Genomic DNA, 17265 nt, shown 5'->3' with positions numbered 1-17265 from the left:
ATATTAAGTTGTCATCAGAAAATGTGTATAGTTTGCCATTTTGGTATAAAAAGTGTAGGCATATAGTAGCACGAATAAGTCATATGAAAACGCAACAGGAAGTTTGCCATGCTCCATGGCAAACACAAGAACATAAAAAATTGCCATGATCCATGGCAACAAACTATATAAAACCCTATACAAAATGATGGTAAAAGTTATAAAAAAGATGTTCTCTAATTCATGGCAAAAAAAAGTGTCGTCATCTATGTCAAAAACTTTATAAAAAAGTGAGCACAAAATCACATACCAAGTTTCCAATGGCAAAAAGTTTTTTTGAAACATTTAATATAAATCCCATGATTTAGAAAATCAAAGATTCCCAATTTTTCATATGACCATTACATATTTCCAATAAAGTTTTCGTGGTTTTGTGGAACAAAAGTACGAAACTTGCCATGTGGACATCTTTAAAAATCAGTAAGGTTGCCTTGATTTAGAAATAAAAAAACTAGATTTGCCATGTGAGAAAGTGGAAAAAATTGACATAATTTGGAAAAACTAAAATTCCCAAATTTTCGCTATGACATTACAATTAAAAAATCAATTGCCATGATTTAGAAAGAGCAAACTTCATAAATTTGTCATGTGACATTGCAAATTTATTTCAAAATTTTCCACCATTGTGGGGACAAAAAGAAAACTCTGAATTTTCCATGTGTGCAGTACAAACAAATTATAATAAATCCGAATATTCCATGTTTGAGTAAACTAACTTTTCTAAACTTTGCCATGCCAATGTGTCAAAAAAATGCCATGTAATTTTACATAAAAAAAGAACACATTGAACATGGCAAAAGTGTATGTCTTTGTATAAAAAATAGTTTCACATGGAAACTACTATGATCATGGCAATTAAAAAGATTCGTATTGGACACATGGCAATTAAGTGAAATTTGTTGTTTCCAAAGCAAAACCATGGCAAATTTGCGATGGGAACACGTATGAACTTGCCATCACAGAAAAAACATGGAAACTCTAAAACTCTACGGTACCAATTTAACTTGTAGGGAAACCAAGCCCCTATAGCAATGCAATTTCAAACAACCATGACTTTGAGGGAGTATAGATACGTAATTTCCTCCACAGATGTATTCGCAAAAAAAATTCCTCCACAGATGCTCTATTTTTTGTACAAAAAGAAACAAACTAGAATGAAGCTAGTGGACACATGATTGCATGCATGTGTAGGAAAAATGTTGACATGGCAAAATGTATGAAAAATGTTGACAATGCAAAAATCTCGACCATACTATAGTGGTGAGGAGGAAAAGCGGTGCTTTGTTCGCTCGGTTCAATCACTGCGCGAACGATTACAATTGATGCCGTGGCACCAGCCTTGCGCCGAGATCCGTACTATTTGATCGGATGGTAAGAAGAGTGTTCACTTTGAATCGCTAGAAAACTGACGCCATATCTTTAGTCTTCAGGAATTCTTTTCCGACAAGTTAGGCTAAATAAAAAATTCTTTTGAATTAGATCAAAAGCGGGACCATAGAGAAACGCATATCTACTCTTATCATACAAATCAAACACTCCACACAAAAGATCATGTCAAACGAAGATAACACGGTCATGATCACTAGCATGACCACAATTAAACGTTCTAATTTTTTTAAAAGTGCAATTAACTCAACTGTAGTGCTCCTCCCCGAGTCAAGACACTGCACTTCCGTCATCAAAGATCGCATCAATTACAGTTACTAGTATCACTCGTTGCAAATAAAAATTCAACAAATAAGATGATCAATTATTGTTCTCCGAGCTAGTATGCCACAGGTCCTCTCTGGCAGCGTGCCCGATTTATTTATTTTATCTCAAATAAGGGCCTCCTCTTCTCTTCCCCGTGGCCGTGGCCGTGGGAGGAGCTGCCACTTCCCCGGGGTAAAAATGGATCGGGAGACTCCGCGCCCCCCACCCGTATAAATACACAGACCCACTACCAGCAACCGCAAGCCAAGCCCGACGGCTTTCCGGCGGTTTTTGCGGCGGCCGAGTGCTCATCCGTGGGCGGTTTCCGGCGGATTTTGTGCTCTCCTCTCCTGGTTCTCCTCGGCCACCTACCTCGGCAAGCATTTCCTTGCCCACAACTGCCCTGCTAGTCTTCCACCTCGCGCCCCGCTCGACTTAAGAACGAGACTCTGGTCCCTGGCAGAGCCTGGATCGAGGCGAATGCGCTGGGAGCGGCGGCGGCCATTGTAGTTGGAGCAGCGGTCCCGGCTCGATCCGGCCGTCCGAGGACGTTGCTTTCCGGTGAGCTTTTGGCCCGTCGCTGATTATTCTTTAAAGCTACACAACAAAAGCTTGCGCGGCAGTTGCCGTCTTTTCCATGGTTGGTCCTTGGTCATGGCCTGCCTGCTCCACAGGTGCTCCGTCCGTCCGTCCGCCCGAGGGGATGCTGCGCAACAGATCGAGGAGAGCGGTTGGTGCCGGAGGCGGGGGCGGAGGAGGTCTGATGCCTCAACCTGAGCCCCTCGCCGCCGCCGCTGCTCAGTCTTCTTCTACTTCCCCGAGGCCGTACATGGCGCTGCCGCAGGCCGGGTTCCTGGACGGCGCGGAGCAGGGGCCGTCCTCCTCCATGAGCCCCACCTCCATTCTCGAGACCAAGCAGTTCTGCTGCTCCGCCCTGCCGCCCTTCCTCTCGGAGAGAAGCCTCAGGAAGGCGCACATGGAGATGGCTGCTCCGGAGCCGGCAAGCGTCGGCCTCGCCGACGTGCTCCGGGAGCACGGCGACGCCAAGGCCGGCGGCCGCAAGGTGGTGTTCGGCTCGCAGCTCAGGATCCAGGTCCCGTCCGGCAGGGCCGCAGAGCTGGTGTCCTCCCCGATAGAGTTCGGCGTCAAGAACCGGGACGCCGTGCTGTCCCCGGCCAGGAGGTTCCTGCCGGAGGTCGTGAGCTCGCCCACCGCCCGGGTGTTCGCCGCCGGCGTCGCCCCCGGGGAAGCGGCCATGTCGGAGGACTACACGTGCGTCATCTCCCGCGGCCCCAACCCGAGGACCAGGCACATCTTCGACGACTGCATAGTCGAGAGCTGCGGGGATGCGCTCGTCGACAAGGCGGACAGCGGACCGGGCGGCGACGCCGTGCCGGCGAGCGGTTCCTTGAGCTCTTGCCATGCATGCCGCAGGCAACTTGCAGGGCATGCCAATGATACCTTCATCCATCGGTGAGCTTTCTCTCTGTATGTATGCGGATCTCTTGAAAAATTTACTCGCCATTTTACTAATTTTCTTGTACCAAATATGGTTTATAGACACTGCATATATGTCGATGATTGATTGATGTGGCTGTTTCTGCTGCTTGCTCTGCTTATATAATGATAATGATATGTGCGAATGGTCTGTTCATGCTAAATATAAGATGATCTCAAAGCTTGGATATATTCATTTTGACAGCATGCGTGATCTGCTAGATGTGCATTCACATCATGGAGCAGAATGTAATTTCTGAATATACTGTCACAACTACTAGTATGCATCAGATGCAGAGTAGATGGAAGGCAAGGGAGGGATAAAATCATGCACTGACATCAAATTCTCAGTTTGTATTTACTGCTAGTATTTGACATGGAGTGCTTCATCATTGCAAGTTTTATGTATGTAATCATCAACTCGACGATTGTTGATATATACTAGCAGTATCAACATAATACATCTGCACTGTACTTCATCAAGATCATGACAGTTTTATACTATGCCAATAATATATCTTCGTGGATGGGTCTGATTCTTCTTCATTATTGGAGCTTATTTAGTAGATAGAGTAGGCCTTGTTTGGTGCGAACAAAATAAAATGTTTCCCTCCAATCCAAGGGGGTTGTTTTGATTCCGCATCATGCTTTCACGTAGAAAACTATGCAAAAGAAGCTCATTATCCTAATGTTGGGTCCCCTGGGGGATTATGTTAACAACAACTTCCTAGGGATTAAACTATTTGGCATCCTAATTGATGATGTTGCTAAATGCTAAACCAGGTCCCTGTCCCAAGCCTACTCCTGACCATGATCCGGTCCAGCTATCATCGTCATTGCAAATACAAAAACATAAAAATCGCATACTATATGCTTGCTAGTTTGACAGCCTTATGCCAAAAGATTATACTGAGTTGAGTTTGGTTTGATAGGAAAGGGATCTGTGCCATGTCTTTGTTCATGGATTGAAGTGATAAACTCGAACCTGGAGATGCGCTCAAAAACTTTTAGCCGGCCTCACGATTTCAGATGCTATCTTCTCGATCAGAGCAGTTTTATTTGTGCCCGCGCTTTGCTTTGCACAAAGAGCATAACATGAACATCAAATGCCCCCAAAAGCTATGTGCTTTTTTTTAATAACTCACTCATCAGTTGGCATTATTGGCACATTTCTGCGATATAATATAATTGGTCCTTTTCTTTCTTTCTTTCTTCAGGGGTGGCAGAGCATTCTGCAGCGACGAGTGCCGGTACCAGGAAATGATCTTCGACGAGGCGGTGGACAACCTGCGCTAGCTAGCTAAACGGGCGAGGGACGGTGTGTTTCACAAGAGAATTTCATTTCAGTGGAGGAGAAGGCATGCATGATGGCCCTGAATAACCGAGATGGGAATTATTATTTTCCATTTTTAGTTTCTTCTCGACTTTGCAAGACGTGCTGGATGATGATTTTTGGTCATGGAGAACAGAATGATTTTTGGTCTTTTGCCGCGGATTAAAAGACCTTTGCCCTCTGAATCACTGAAAGATGTTCGACGTTCTAGTTAAACGAAATGAAATTCGATGCCAGTGTTCTATCCTACCCTGTGCTGCAAATCAAATTTTGGCTATTAGATTTAGAGGTGACATGGAGGCATTTGTCCCAGAATGCACTCTGAAAGAAATTGTGTTCACTAAACTATTGGGAAAGCAAAATCATCCGCATGGCCCTTTTGACATATCCACTGGATCAATCATCAAATTTTCTGGGTCTTTTTTTCAATCACCATCAAACACTTTGCTTTGCCTTGCTTGCTTATTCATCAAAAAGGGAAGATGGAACTGAAACCAACTGCACCTTGTTCAGTGATTCAGGGGGGCCAAAAGTAGCCATCTTGAAAAAGATTCACAGGTTTGTGTGTTTTGCCATGGCCCATGCGATGGGGGCCGATCATCACTTGTACTAGTAATAAAATGAAATGCAGCAGCCCGGACCGGCATAATGAGAGCTCAACATACAGCTCCTAATCATCACACTGTTTTTGTAAAAAAATCGGTGGGTGCACTGCTGGTGCTGGGCCAAACATGATTATGAATTATGATTGTCATGCCATTATTCATGGGTGAGTGAGTTCTGCTTGTACTGCTGTTGTTGTTGGGTATCCATCTTTTCTTTGTCTTTTGGTTGCTGTTACTACTGCATTATTGGTGCTGCTGGTACTGCTTTTGACCCCCGAGGAATCATGGGCTAAGGGGTTAATCTCAGCTTTTGACCCCTGATAGGTTTTATTAACCTGGCAGGTCACTGCATCTGATTGTTCATAGGTTCTAAAGTTGAAGACTGAAGCATTTTTGTATGGGAATGTTCCCAAGCAGGTCTCTGCTGCTGATGGAACTCCTTCAGCAAACATGATCAGACTACATTACATACTGGCAATCATCACGGCTTCAGATTTGAACTTGTTATTTTTTTCTTTTATTTTTTTTTTGAGGGGGGATTTGAACTTGTTATTTACAGTGGATGCTTACACGACACAAAGTGGCGAGCGAGCGAAACATCGGGCGCGAGGATCACGCGAGCGGTGGACGAGGGTCGGACGACAAGAAGCTGTACACCGCGGCGTCCACGGCCTCGCCGGCGCCGGCGCCGGGGCGGACGATGTAGCTGCGCAGCACCCCTTCCCTGTGGAACCCGGCCTTCTCCAGCGCCCGCTGCGACCGCGCGTTCCCGACGTCCGTCACCGCCTCCAGCCTCCCCAGCCCCGGCAGATCCTCGAACACCCTCCCAACCACCTGCGCGCGTCCGTCAAGAACACACCAAGTCAGTCAACCGCCAGGCTGGACTCCCGGACCGGAGCTCCGCCGCCAGCGTTACCAGCTAGCAGTAGTGGGTTACCATCCTGATGGCGGCGGAGGCGACGCCGCGGCCCCAGTGGCCGTGCGCGAGCGCGTAGCCGAGGTTGGCCCTGTGGCCGCCGTCGTCGGGGTAGGGCCACACGGAGACCTGCCCCACGGGGCGCCCCGCCACGCAGATGGCGCGGAACCACGGGTGGCCCAGCACGGTGTCCCTGATCTGCGCCACGGCCTGCTCCCTCGTCGCGCAGAGGGGCCGCTTCAGGTGGCGCATCACGCGGTCGTCCGACGCCCACGCCATGAAGTCGTCCACGTCCGCCAGGCCCAGCGGCCGGAGCGACACCACCGGGCCCTCCGCCTCCTTTTGCCGCCGCGCGTCGCCGTCGTCAAGGTCCATCGCTCCCCGCCTGCCTCTGCTAGTGTAGTATGATTGTGATCTTTGGCGATTAAGAATTTACGTACGAGTCAATCAGAGCAGCCAACGACACCTACTCCTTATTCAATTCAAATGGTTCTGTCACTCGTAATTTTGGCGCCCGATCCGAGCGGACGACGCTGAACATGACCATGTCCCTGGGCCGGCCCTTGAGCACGACGTAGCGCCGGAGCAGGCCCTCCCTGACGAACCCGGCCTTCTCCAGCACCCGCTGCGACGCCGGGTTCTCCACGTCGGCCACCGCCTCCAGCCGCGCCAGCCACCGCCACTCCGCGAACGCCGCCGCCGCCGCGGCCATCCGCACCGCGCGCGTCGCGACGCCGCGGCCCCAGTACCCGTGCGCGACGCGGTAGCCCAGGGACGCCCTCCACGACGACGCGCCCTCCTCCTCCCCAGCGGGGCCGCAGGGCTTGACGGAGATGGATCCCACCGCCACGGCGCCGAGGCAGATGGCGCGGTACCACGGGTGCGGGAGGACGTAGTCGCGGATGTAGCGGCGGGCCTCGTCGACGCGCGCGTAGGCCTCGCGGCGCTGGAAGAGGACCACGCGCGGATCCGACGCCCACGCGAAGAGCGCCTCCGCGTCGGCCTCGGTGAACTCGCGCAGGGTGACCTCCGTCTCCGGCGCCGGCTCCCGTCGCTGGTGCTCCATGCTTCCTCTCCCCTTTGTGGCGTGGGTGTATTATTTATGTGTGGATGAGCCGGCGATCTTGACCGGACAAAGAAGCTACTCGCCGCGGTTTTGAATCGACTCCAGAGTGCTTCAGACTGACAGACGGGAAATGCATGCCCCCGGTGAATATTTTTTTAATCATTTGGTCTAGGTTGGATTTTCTGGTCCAATGGTACACTGACACGTGTGAGGGCGCTGGTTTCCACTGGTTCCTCCCTTTGTTGGTCTGATAGAAACAAGGTTACCCTCTCTAGATATATCCGTTTGACCGACAAGTAATACGGATTGGAGCCAGTATTCAATTTGTTCATATACAAAAATTGAAAATAATGATACCAAATGATTTATTAGTACTACAAATTTTGATTCAAACATAGCTACCCCACTCTTCCAAAATCTATAAAAGACCGAGAAATACGAATGAACAGAAAACTCTACATTTTGATTCTACTAGTAAGCTTGCACGTGCAACACACGTCTTCATTAACACATAAATGATACTCTTTTACATGCAACAAGGGCATACATATTGTTATTTTTACTGTTACAATTAACGTATGGAAGCGGAAATATCATTCAATTCATCTATTTCTCCACATTCTGAACATGCAAATCAGCAAATAAATCACGAAAAAACATTACAATTCAATTGCATAACACAGTAATTCATAAGTCAGAAAGTTCATGTAACATACTAAAATTACATAATCAGCTAATAGGGTTCCAAAGTAACAAGAGAGGTAAATGACATGACAAAATAACATCACATGAATTTCAGTTTTGTTGATTCATTTTTCATATCTTTAACTCAAATGTCCAATTCCCCAATATCATCCAGCAAGGCCTCCAACTCTGGTTCATCTAAGCAAGCAAAATATTTCTAAAGAAAATCTGCACCACCGCCAAATATCTCACTGGTGTCTTCTCCAATGCACCACAATCTTGACGGCACACTTGAATATGTTGCTGATTTCCTTGAAAGAAGACACACATTCTGATGCACAAGGCAAGATGCTCTGCACGTCCAGGGTCCAGCCTACAACAAATATGCTTGAACACAGCTTTCAACTTGCAAGTAGGTGGTAAAATCAAGAAAATACGAAGGTCATCCTTTTAGAAATTGGAGGTCTTCGACAAGGATTTTATAGTTTCTCTCCTCATTTTAGGTATTGTAAAGAGTGAAAATGTTACATAAGTGTTAGCGTTATATAATCCAATTCAAGTCTTAGTATCATAAAATATTTTTTGATGACCCTTAACACTTGCAAAAAACACTCACTGCCAAACATAAAATTGTTCAGATGTCTTACCAAATACCTGTAGAACTAAAAAAACAAATTCGTGGCATAAATTTCAAAATTAACAACAAAAATAATGTTGAAGAAAATGTAAGTATAATTAAAATTGAAGTGAACTTGACATAATTCAAAATCAGAACCTTTATATGGCTGGCAATGAGTCATCCTATATAGCAAAATATGAGTGTCGGACAAAATAGCTCTCATTAGGTACTCCATGAAATTAAACATCTAGAGACCACAAGTTGAATGATTATGAAATTTTGATATGTTCAGTAACAAATACCGATAAAAATCTTAATAGTTTTATAAAACTTTCAAAATAATTTTGACTGGATACTTTTTTAACCCTTTTTGTCTATGTAAAATGATTGCACCCACGTAGTCAAACTGGTCACACCTGATAAAAAAGAATTGGACAAAGTCAGACGCTAAATACAAACCAAATGACCAAAAAGGCTATTGATAAAAAAAATGAATCGGACAACACGGGATGCTATATCTGACTTGACCAAAAGGGCTAAAAACCCAACTCAAAAAAGAAAAGGAAGAAAAAAGGACACACCGAACGCCCCTCTCAGTTCTCCTCGCCTCGTCACCTACCTTCCCCACCCTTATCCCTTCACTATCTCCCTTGCTCCCTATTCCATGGTGGCCAGAAGCCCAGAACTCTCTCTCTACCTCCTCCGGCCGCCCCTCCTCTTCGTCCCACCGCTGTCGCGAGGTCTCGCCCTCTCCCCACTCTTCTCAGCTCATCCTCGTCAAATCGATCGCCGAAGTGCCCGAGGATCCGCTCGAGGTCGGCATGGTCGCTGGGCGCGGGACGAAGGCCGACGCGGAGGTGCGGAACTCGTCTCCACCAGATTGGCGGCCGTGGCAATCATCCGTTGCAACCTCCGCGCCCGGTGCTTTCATCTCCATCTCGCTCGTCGGCAGCTCCCACCACCCTGTGAGTGCGACTGAGCTGCGCCCTGCCCTGCCCAGGTGGGCCAGTAGTTCCGCGGTGGCTGGTCCCCTGCAAGTGCAAGCCGGCGCCGGTAGACGACCTATTCCCCACTTCGGCTTTCATATCTGCTTCATTTCCCACTTCTGCTAATCTGTGATTGCTATCCATTCATGTATAGTACATAACTGCATATGTAGCTCAGTAGTCTAAGTTTAAGCATGAGAGTCACTTTAGAACCTCAAGAAAAATTAGAAGTTGGGGTGATCCTATTTTCGTACTGTCTAATCTTGGAGTACGTTGTTCGATTAGACGTTCTTAGCTTCGTTGCAGCAACTGTTATGAGTGGGGATTCTAGTTAGTTGATATTCTTGAGGCAACCATGCTGCGATAAAGTTGATTGATTGTTGGATTTGAATTCTGGGTGGCTATGGGCGCTAGGGACCAAGACGGATGAGGTTGATTTGGCTTGATCCTGCCAAAGAAAAATTTCTTTTTGAAAAATGAAAACATGTTTTTAGAAGTTCAGGTTTAAGTTTCCAAATGCGAGCTTTATAGCAAATCAAAGAGGGTGGTGAGGTCATCGACAGTGACACCGGTGGTGGCCACCCCAACCACACGCCAAAAACCAGCCGCGAACAGGCAGGCATAGAGCAGGTGGTCAGCGGTCTCCAAGGTCGCCGCTCACAGGGGCACACAGCATCCGCCGCGGCGACAATACATTTCCGGGCTAGGACGTTGCGCATGTTGATGCGTTGTTGGACCAGGAGCCAATAGAAGAATTTATATCGCGAGGGGGCACGCGAGTCCTAGATGAACGCGGCGAGGGTACACAGAGCTGGAAGACAAAACCGTTTTTGCAGCCGAGCCGCGGTGGAGCCAAAGCTCATCGTTGCCGTCCCGGACGGGCGCAACCTCCTGGAGGATGGTGAGGGCGGCGAGTTCCCGTGTGCCCTCGCCTGTGAGCCGGGGGACAAGGAAGGCAGCCAGGCCACGGGCACGCACCTGCCTGACGGTGACCTCCGCGTCCACGGCAATGCGTGAGTAGGGAAGGGAACGCCGTGGCAGTGACCCCGCAGGGAAGCCAACTATCCCACCAGAAAGAGCAGCAGCACCCGTCCCCGACGTCCACGATGGTGAGAGCTCGGTAGAGAGGCAGCATTTTGTCAAGAGAGCCACGGTGCTCACCCAGGTGCAGCCACCCGTGCGCCAGGAGAGAGGGGCAGCCAGCGCACCCCTAGACTTTTCCTTTGTAGATGACGGTGGTTAGCTAAAGAAGTTTATCACCTCAAACTTTTCCTTTCTAGGAATAACTTCCCTTATTAGAAGTCCATGAACATCTCTGGCATCTTCAGTACTACTTATGGCAGCTGCACAAGTGTTATTCATGATATACTACAACCTTTTAGATATATTTCTTGTTGTCCCGAACCCCCCGTTATAACAGAAGTGCTTTTGCAGGCTTAGAAGAAATGGATATTGTAGATCATCTAAGAGTCATGGAATTTGTTCCATCCTAAATTTTTGGGACTCTGGAATAAACACAAAGATGGGGATGGGGAGGCATACCTGCCTGGCATAAACATCAACCCGAACCTTTTGAGCGTTGTACAGAAGTAATTGACAGGTTTACTTCATGATAGTCTTGGATTTGGTTTAGCCAAAATGATCAGGTACTTACTTACTTAATTTCTGAATATACCAGTTATTTGTTGAATGCATCAGTTAGACTACGGTGATACAGGAAAGCTTCTCTTTAACTGAAACAACTTAATTTTGGAGGAGGACTACCCTGTTTCCAAATCTTAGCTCCGCCATTGATTCTACCTGAATTTACTTTAGTAGTTCTTCTCTTGCAAATTTGAGCCTATATGTTTGGTTTCATATTTTTGTTTATCATGCAATACTTATCCTGCAGCCATCTAATATGCAAATTTGATAATAGAAGATGACCTCATTTATGTACAGAAAAATGCATATTCTTGGACTGGGATTTCTTCTACACTCTCTTGGACCGGGTTACAAATAGATCATACTGACTGGGTTTTATTCATTCAGTCATACAGATTTGAATACTATACTGTTAAAACAATATGATGGATGGCTCCAGTTTGATGCACTGTTAAAATTTCATGTTGAAGTCACATGAGGTAGATCTATTATGGTTTGTACAAAAATGATGCATTGATCAGCACACTGTTGTAAACATGCAAATTTGAGAGTGAAGAACATTGTTATAAAGATGCAAACTTGACAGGGATTAGGGAAGCAATGAAGTGCGCACATATATGTTAAATAGAATTTCCTGTAAAATCACGAACTGGTCGGCCCCATCACATTAACCCAATTGAATATCATGTAAAATCATACCATCTTTCCTTGGTGCGGGCAGGTGCGTTGCCTGAGGAGTTAGTCGGCGCCAACGTCGGTGGCTGCGGAAGGTGGCGATGGCGCAACAGTGGCTTGGCGGCGCCGATGTCTCACTGCCGTGTGCGTCTGAAAGATCGAGATGATTCGCGTACGTTTAGCCATTTGTTGTGAGCTGGAGGTGTTAATTGCCGTTAATTGTGGCTAATTTTCTGTACTGATAGGCTTATTTATTTGTTTTGTGGACGCGAACGCAGTAGGTGGAACTGTTCGATCTTTTTTTTTCGGGAACGTGGAACTGTTCGATGGATGGCAGAGTTTCGTCCGCTATAGTATAAATTGCTAAACGTACACAGGTGAAGGTTGGCTTTTATGTGGACGGTTAGATGCCTGATCGTGGGGTGGTAATTTATCTTGTTTGGCCTGTGTACGTTTATCCGGGTGGGCATAGTGAAGAATATGTTTGCTTGTTTAATAGTAGTAGAGATAGAGATGGACGCGAACGCAATAGGTGGAACTGTTCGATCTTTTTTTTTCGGGAACGTGGAACTGTTCGATGGATGGTAGAGTTTCGTTCGCTATAGTATAAATTGCTAAACGTACACAGGTGAAGGTTGGCTTTTATGTGGACGGTTAGATGCCTGATCGTGGGGTGGTAATTTATCTTGTTTGGCCTGTGTACGTTTATCCGGGTGGGCATAGTGAAGAATATGTTTGCTTGTTTAATAGTAGTAGAGAAAAAAACTCTGTTTTTTTTTCAAAACTGTTTAGGGACCGAGGGACCAAAGAAAGTAACTGAGGAAGTGAGTAGGCTCACACATGAAGAGAAGCTAACACAATGCTAAACTGAGGGGGCAATGAAACCAGAGAGATTGAACACAAAAGAATGAGAAAATCAACCGAAGTTCAGATTAGTGGCAAAATAAGTATATTGTCTAGGTTGATACACTAGTGCAGAATCAGCCTTTAGTCCCGGCTCACCAACCGGGACTAAAGGGTGGGGACTAAAGCCCCCGCCCCTCTAGTCCCAGTTTGTCACGGGCTTTTGCACCCTAGACGGTGACTGTGTTTGGCAGGTCGGCAAACAGGTATCCGACATGTCGATGGCCGAGTCGGGATGGATTGTGGCACTGCTTGCGGTCGGCGGCGTCATCGTCTACGTAATAAAACACTGCTGTGACCCCGACGTGCCAGTCCCACCGCCGGTCGCCGGAGTCGTCAACGCGCTGGAGGCAATAGAAGCACTTGTACACTGCGGTTCGGGCTTAGGCGGAGCAACGTCTTCACCTTCCATTTCGAGCAATGATTTTGAAGCCCGTCTTCTTGCAATCGAGCAGGTCATCAGGGGCCGGTTCCAGCCTGCAGTTCCACCTTGCATTGGTAAATATGATTTCCTTCCAGGCCCGCCCATACTTTCTGAGCTTCTTTTCTGGTTCCGTTCTGAGTAATTGACTACTTGACCAATTAAAAACTTAACATTTTCCCAATTTTAGAGTTTGACAGATTTTAGTAACTTTGGACAAGTCAAGCAATCATCACACAAATCAAGCAAGCATGCAAAGAGTATATAGGCAGTGGGAATTAAAGCATGCAACTTGCGAGAAAGTAAAGGGAAGGGTTTGGAGGATTCAAACACAGTTGGAGACACGGATGTTTTTGGCGTGGTTCCGTTAGGTGGTGCTATCGTACATCCACGTTGATGGAGACTTCAACTCACGAAAGCGCGAGTCCACGGAGGGCTCCACTCACGAAGGGTCCACGAAGAAGCAACCTTGTCTATCCCACCATGACCGTCGCCCACGAAGGACTTGCCTCACTAGCGGTAGATCTTCACGAAGTAGGCGATCTCCTTGCCCTTACAAACTCCTTGGTTCAACTCCACAATCTTTGTCAGAGGCTCCCAAGTGACACCTAGCCAATCTAGGAGACACCACTCTCCAAGAAGTAACAAATGGTGCGTTGATGATGAACTCCTTGCTCTTGTGCTTCAAATGATAGTCTCCCCAACACTCAACTCTCTCTCATAGGATTTGGATCTGGTGGAAAGAAGATTTGAGTGGAAAGCAACTCGGGAAAGGCTAGAGATCAAGATTCATATGGTAGGAATGGAATATCTTGGTCTCAACACATGAGTAGGTGGTTCTCTCTCAGAACTGGTAAGTTGGAAGTGTAGGTTTGTTCTGATGGCTCTCTCCATGAATGAAGAGGAGGTGGAGGGGTATATATAGCCTCCACACAAAATCTAACCGTTACACACAATTTACCAATGTCGGTGGGACCGAATCAACAAACTCGGTCAGACCGATTTAGTAAACCTAGTGACCGTTAGGATTTTCGGTAGGACCGATATGGTTAGGGTTAGGGCATAACGTAATCTCGGTGAGACCGATTACACAAACTCGGTGAGACCGATTTTGGTAATTAGCTAACCAGAGAGTTGGTCAGGTAAACTCGGTGGGACCGATTTGCTCTTTTCGGTGAGACCGAAATGTTACAAAAGGGAAACAGAGAGTTTACATTGCAATCTCGGTGGGACCGATCCGTCACTTCGGTTAGACCGAAACTTTACGAAGGGAAACAGAGAGATTACAATCCCATCTCGGTGAGACCGAGATCCCTATCGGTGAGACCGATTTGCCTAGAGCTACTCAGATGCCCAAATAATTTAAAAACCCAAATTTGTCTTTTTTGACGAGAGCTACTCAGATGCCCAAATAATTTAAAAACTGTTTTACAATCCAAATTTGCCTTTTTTGCCGAGAGCTACTCAAATGCCCAAATAATTTGAAAATTGGGGTGAACCTCACGCATCAAATTGTTTACCACCCAAGAAAAATTGGATTTTTTTAATTTTTCTTGCATTTATTTTGATTTTTTCTTCAACACAGGTGCAGATGAGTCTGGTCTCAGAAAAGGATTTTCGTGTCTAACCTGTCTTTTTTCCAAACCTGTTTAGGGACCAAGGGACCGAAGTTTTTTTTGATCAAAGAAGGGCTTCCCCTTCCGATTTTCATTACTGAAAACCCAGATAACATAGTTCAAACACGCGCAAGTAGCATCATCAATAAGTATCACAACCAACCAAAAGGACCAGAGCCACCAGCCAAAACGGCCAGCACCAACCCAACAAGAACAAGATCTCTCTCAGCATAGCTAGGAAACATAAAATAGAAACGAGACTAGCGACTAGTAGGACTAAAAAGCCTTGGAACAGCAGCAGAAGGAGAAGGAGTTGTAGCCATCATCCAGGGAGAAGCCTTGCCACATTGATTCGCCATCCCTGCCCAGCGGCATACACTTCACTTGCTGCCCATTCTAGTACTCTTGCCCCCAGTTCCAGCATTTTTTTTGGCGACTCCTTTGTCTGCAAAATGGACCAATCAAGCAACCATCGAACCATTGCATTTCTACTTTTCCAAATAGCCCAGAATAAAGCAGATACCCCTATCATCACCATTTTCTTGTCCTCTTTATTGAATTTATTAATCCACCCCCCAAAACACTCATTTACACTTAAAGGACTAGATTTCAGATTACAAACACACTTGACCAAATTCCACAGCACAGACGCCGCAGAGCAAGTGAACAGCAGATGATCAATAGATTCATTTTGTCCACAAAACACACATTCTTTCCTTCCTTTCCACCCTTTTTTGAGTAAAACATCCCTAGTCAGGATGCTCTTTTTATTCACTAGCCACAGGAATACCTTTATCTTAGCAGGAACTTTAATTTTCCAAAGATATTTTTGTGGAAATTTGATCCCAGACGCAATCAATTCTCTGTATAACAATTTCACAGAGAATTTTTTATCAGCAGTGAGGGTCCATTCAATTCTATCATTTCCTCCATGCATATTAATTGTTTCACATATTTTTTTAAAGCATTCCATAGTTCTAAAGTCTCTCCATGCAGAGTTCTTCTAAATTGGAAACCTTTCCATCCTTTTTGAATGGCCTCATATACAGTAATTTTATGATCAAAGCAAATATCATATATTCTAGGGTATGCATCTTTTAGGGGTTTGTCATCCACCCATATATCTTCCCAAAACCTAATGTTCTTCCCCTCCCCCAACTTCTTCTTCACAAACTTATAGAAGATATTCTTAATATTTATAAGACTGGTCCAAAACTGGGAATCCCCAGGTTTTTTTTCCATCAGAGCCAGACATTCATTCTTCCCATATTTTTTTTCAGGATGTCTTGCCACATCCCCTCCTCTATTTCCATCTTCCAGAACCATTTAGCTAATAGGGCTATGTTCATTACTTCTAAATTCAGAATCCCTAAACCACCCAATTCTTTGGGAAGGCAACACTCTTTCCAATTTACTAAATGATATTTTCTAACATTTTCATCTTCTCGCCACACCAATCTTGCTCTATAAAAATCAGCTTTTTTAATAATCCCTTTTGGTATAGCATAGAAGGACATCATAAACAAGGGGATATTAGTCAAGCAGGCTTGCACCAGAGTGATCCTCCCCGCAATCGACCCTAGCAATTTCCCCTGCCAACAGCCACATCTTTTCTCAATTTTATCAGTCACACAGTTCCAATGTGTGTTTCTGATCCTAGCCTCAGATATAGGCATCCCTAAATATCTAATAGGCAGATTTCCCATTTTGCATGTCAATATTTCCTGGTAAAGTGATTGTTTACCTTTGGCTTTACCAAACAACATCAGCTCACTCTTATGGAAGTTAATTTTTAGTCCAGACATCTGTTCAAAAGCCCCTAAAATAAATTTGAGGTTTCTGACACTAGCTTCATCATCTTTGATCAGGAAGATAGTATCATCGGCGTATTGCAACATATTAACCCCCTTGCTTTCATCATCCCCCAATACTCCCTTAACAATGTCCATTTTTAAAGCATTGTTCATTAGAATTGCAAGGGCATCAGCAGCCACATCAAATAATAATGGCGACATGGCATCTCCCTGTCTAAGCCCTTTAAACGTCTTGAAGAAAGGACCAATTTCATCATTAACTCGTATTCCTACATGCCCCCCTCTCATTGTTTCCATTATCCAATCACACCATTTATCAGGGAAGCCTTTTTGTCTAAGCATCTGAATAACAAAGGGCCACTTAATTTTGTCATAGGCTTTTTCAAAATCTACTTTAAATACCAACGCATCTTCTTTATCTTTATGAAAAGTGTGCAAAGCTTCATGAAGTATGACAACTCCCTCCATAATGTATCTCCCTTTAATGAATGCAGTCTGCGTTCTGGAAATGATAGGCGCAACACATTTTGTCAACCTATTCATCAGGACTTTTGTAATAATTTTGAAACTCACATTAAGCAGGCATATAGGCCTGAACTTTTGTATTTGCTTGGCATCATTGGTTTTAGGGACAAGGGTAATAATGCCATAGTTAATCCTGGCAATGTTAATATCTCCCCAGGCAAATCCCTCAACTAAAGCTTTAAGGTCCCACTTAACCAACTCCCAAAAATCCTGATAAAAATCAGCAGGGT

The 17265-nt window shown here is 45.6% G+C and overlaps 2 protein-coding genes and 1 long non-coding RNA gene across 6 annotated transcripts; 2 read left to right on the top strand and 1 right to left on the bottom strand.

Annotated features, from left to right (window-relative positions):
* Positions 1-1881: 1881 nt before the first annotated feature.
* Positions 1882-4808, top strand: LOC119294584 (FCS-Like Zinc finger 8-like). Of its 2 annotated transcripts, XM_037572797.1 has the most exons (3): positions 1882-2292; positions 2406-3204; positions 4446-4808. In XM_037572797.1, exons 2-3 carry the CDS (start codon positions 2435-2437, stop codon positions 4522-4524), a joined length of 849 nt encoding a protein of 282 aa, XP_037428694.1. In that variant the 5' UTR covers positions 1882-2292; positions 2406-2434; the 3' UTR covers positions 4525-4808. The 2 variants fall into 2 exon arrangements, with proteins under 2 accessions (XP_037428694.1, XP_037428693.1); XM_037572796.1 differs by having other exon boundaries at positions 1882-3204.
* Positions 4809-5417: 609 nt separating this feature from the next.
* On the bottom strand, positions 5418-7148 carry LOC119292424. The gene is made up of 3 exons (XM_037571269.1): positions 6553-7148; positions 6104-6476; positions 5418-6000 (listed from the first exon to the last, which is right to left on the bottom strand). Exons 1-3 carry the CDS (start codon positions 7146-7148, stop codon positions 5779-5781), a joined length of 1191 nt encoding a protein of 396 aa, XP_037427166.1. The 3' UTR covers positions 5418-5778.
* Positions 7149-9028: 1880 nt separating this feature from the next.
* On the top strand, positions 9029-12150 carry LOC119294585. 3 transcript variants are annotated; one of them, XR_005143480.1, is made up of 3 exons: positions 9029-9504; positions 10872-11083; positions 11803-12150. It is a non-coding gene; the product is annotated as an uncharacterized LOC119294585 (long non-coding RNA). The 3 variants fall into 3 exon arrangements; XR_005143481.1 differs by having other exon boundaries at positions 11379-12150; XR_005143479.1 differs by having other exon boundaries at positions 10872-12150.
* The last annotated feature ends 5115 nt before the right edge of the window (positions 12151-17265 follow it).

Source organism: Triticum dicoccoides, chromosome 4B, assembly GCF_002162155.2.
Source record: "Triticum dicoccoides isolate Atlit2015 ecotype Zavitan chromosome 4B, WEW_v2.0, whole genome shotgun sequence".
Classification (NCBI taxonomy): domain Eukaryota; kingdom Viridiplantae; phylum Streptophyta; class Magnoliopsida; order Poales; family Poaceae; genus Triticum; species Triticum dicoccoides.
This window is presented reverse-complemented; position numbering and strand designations above follow the sequence as displayed.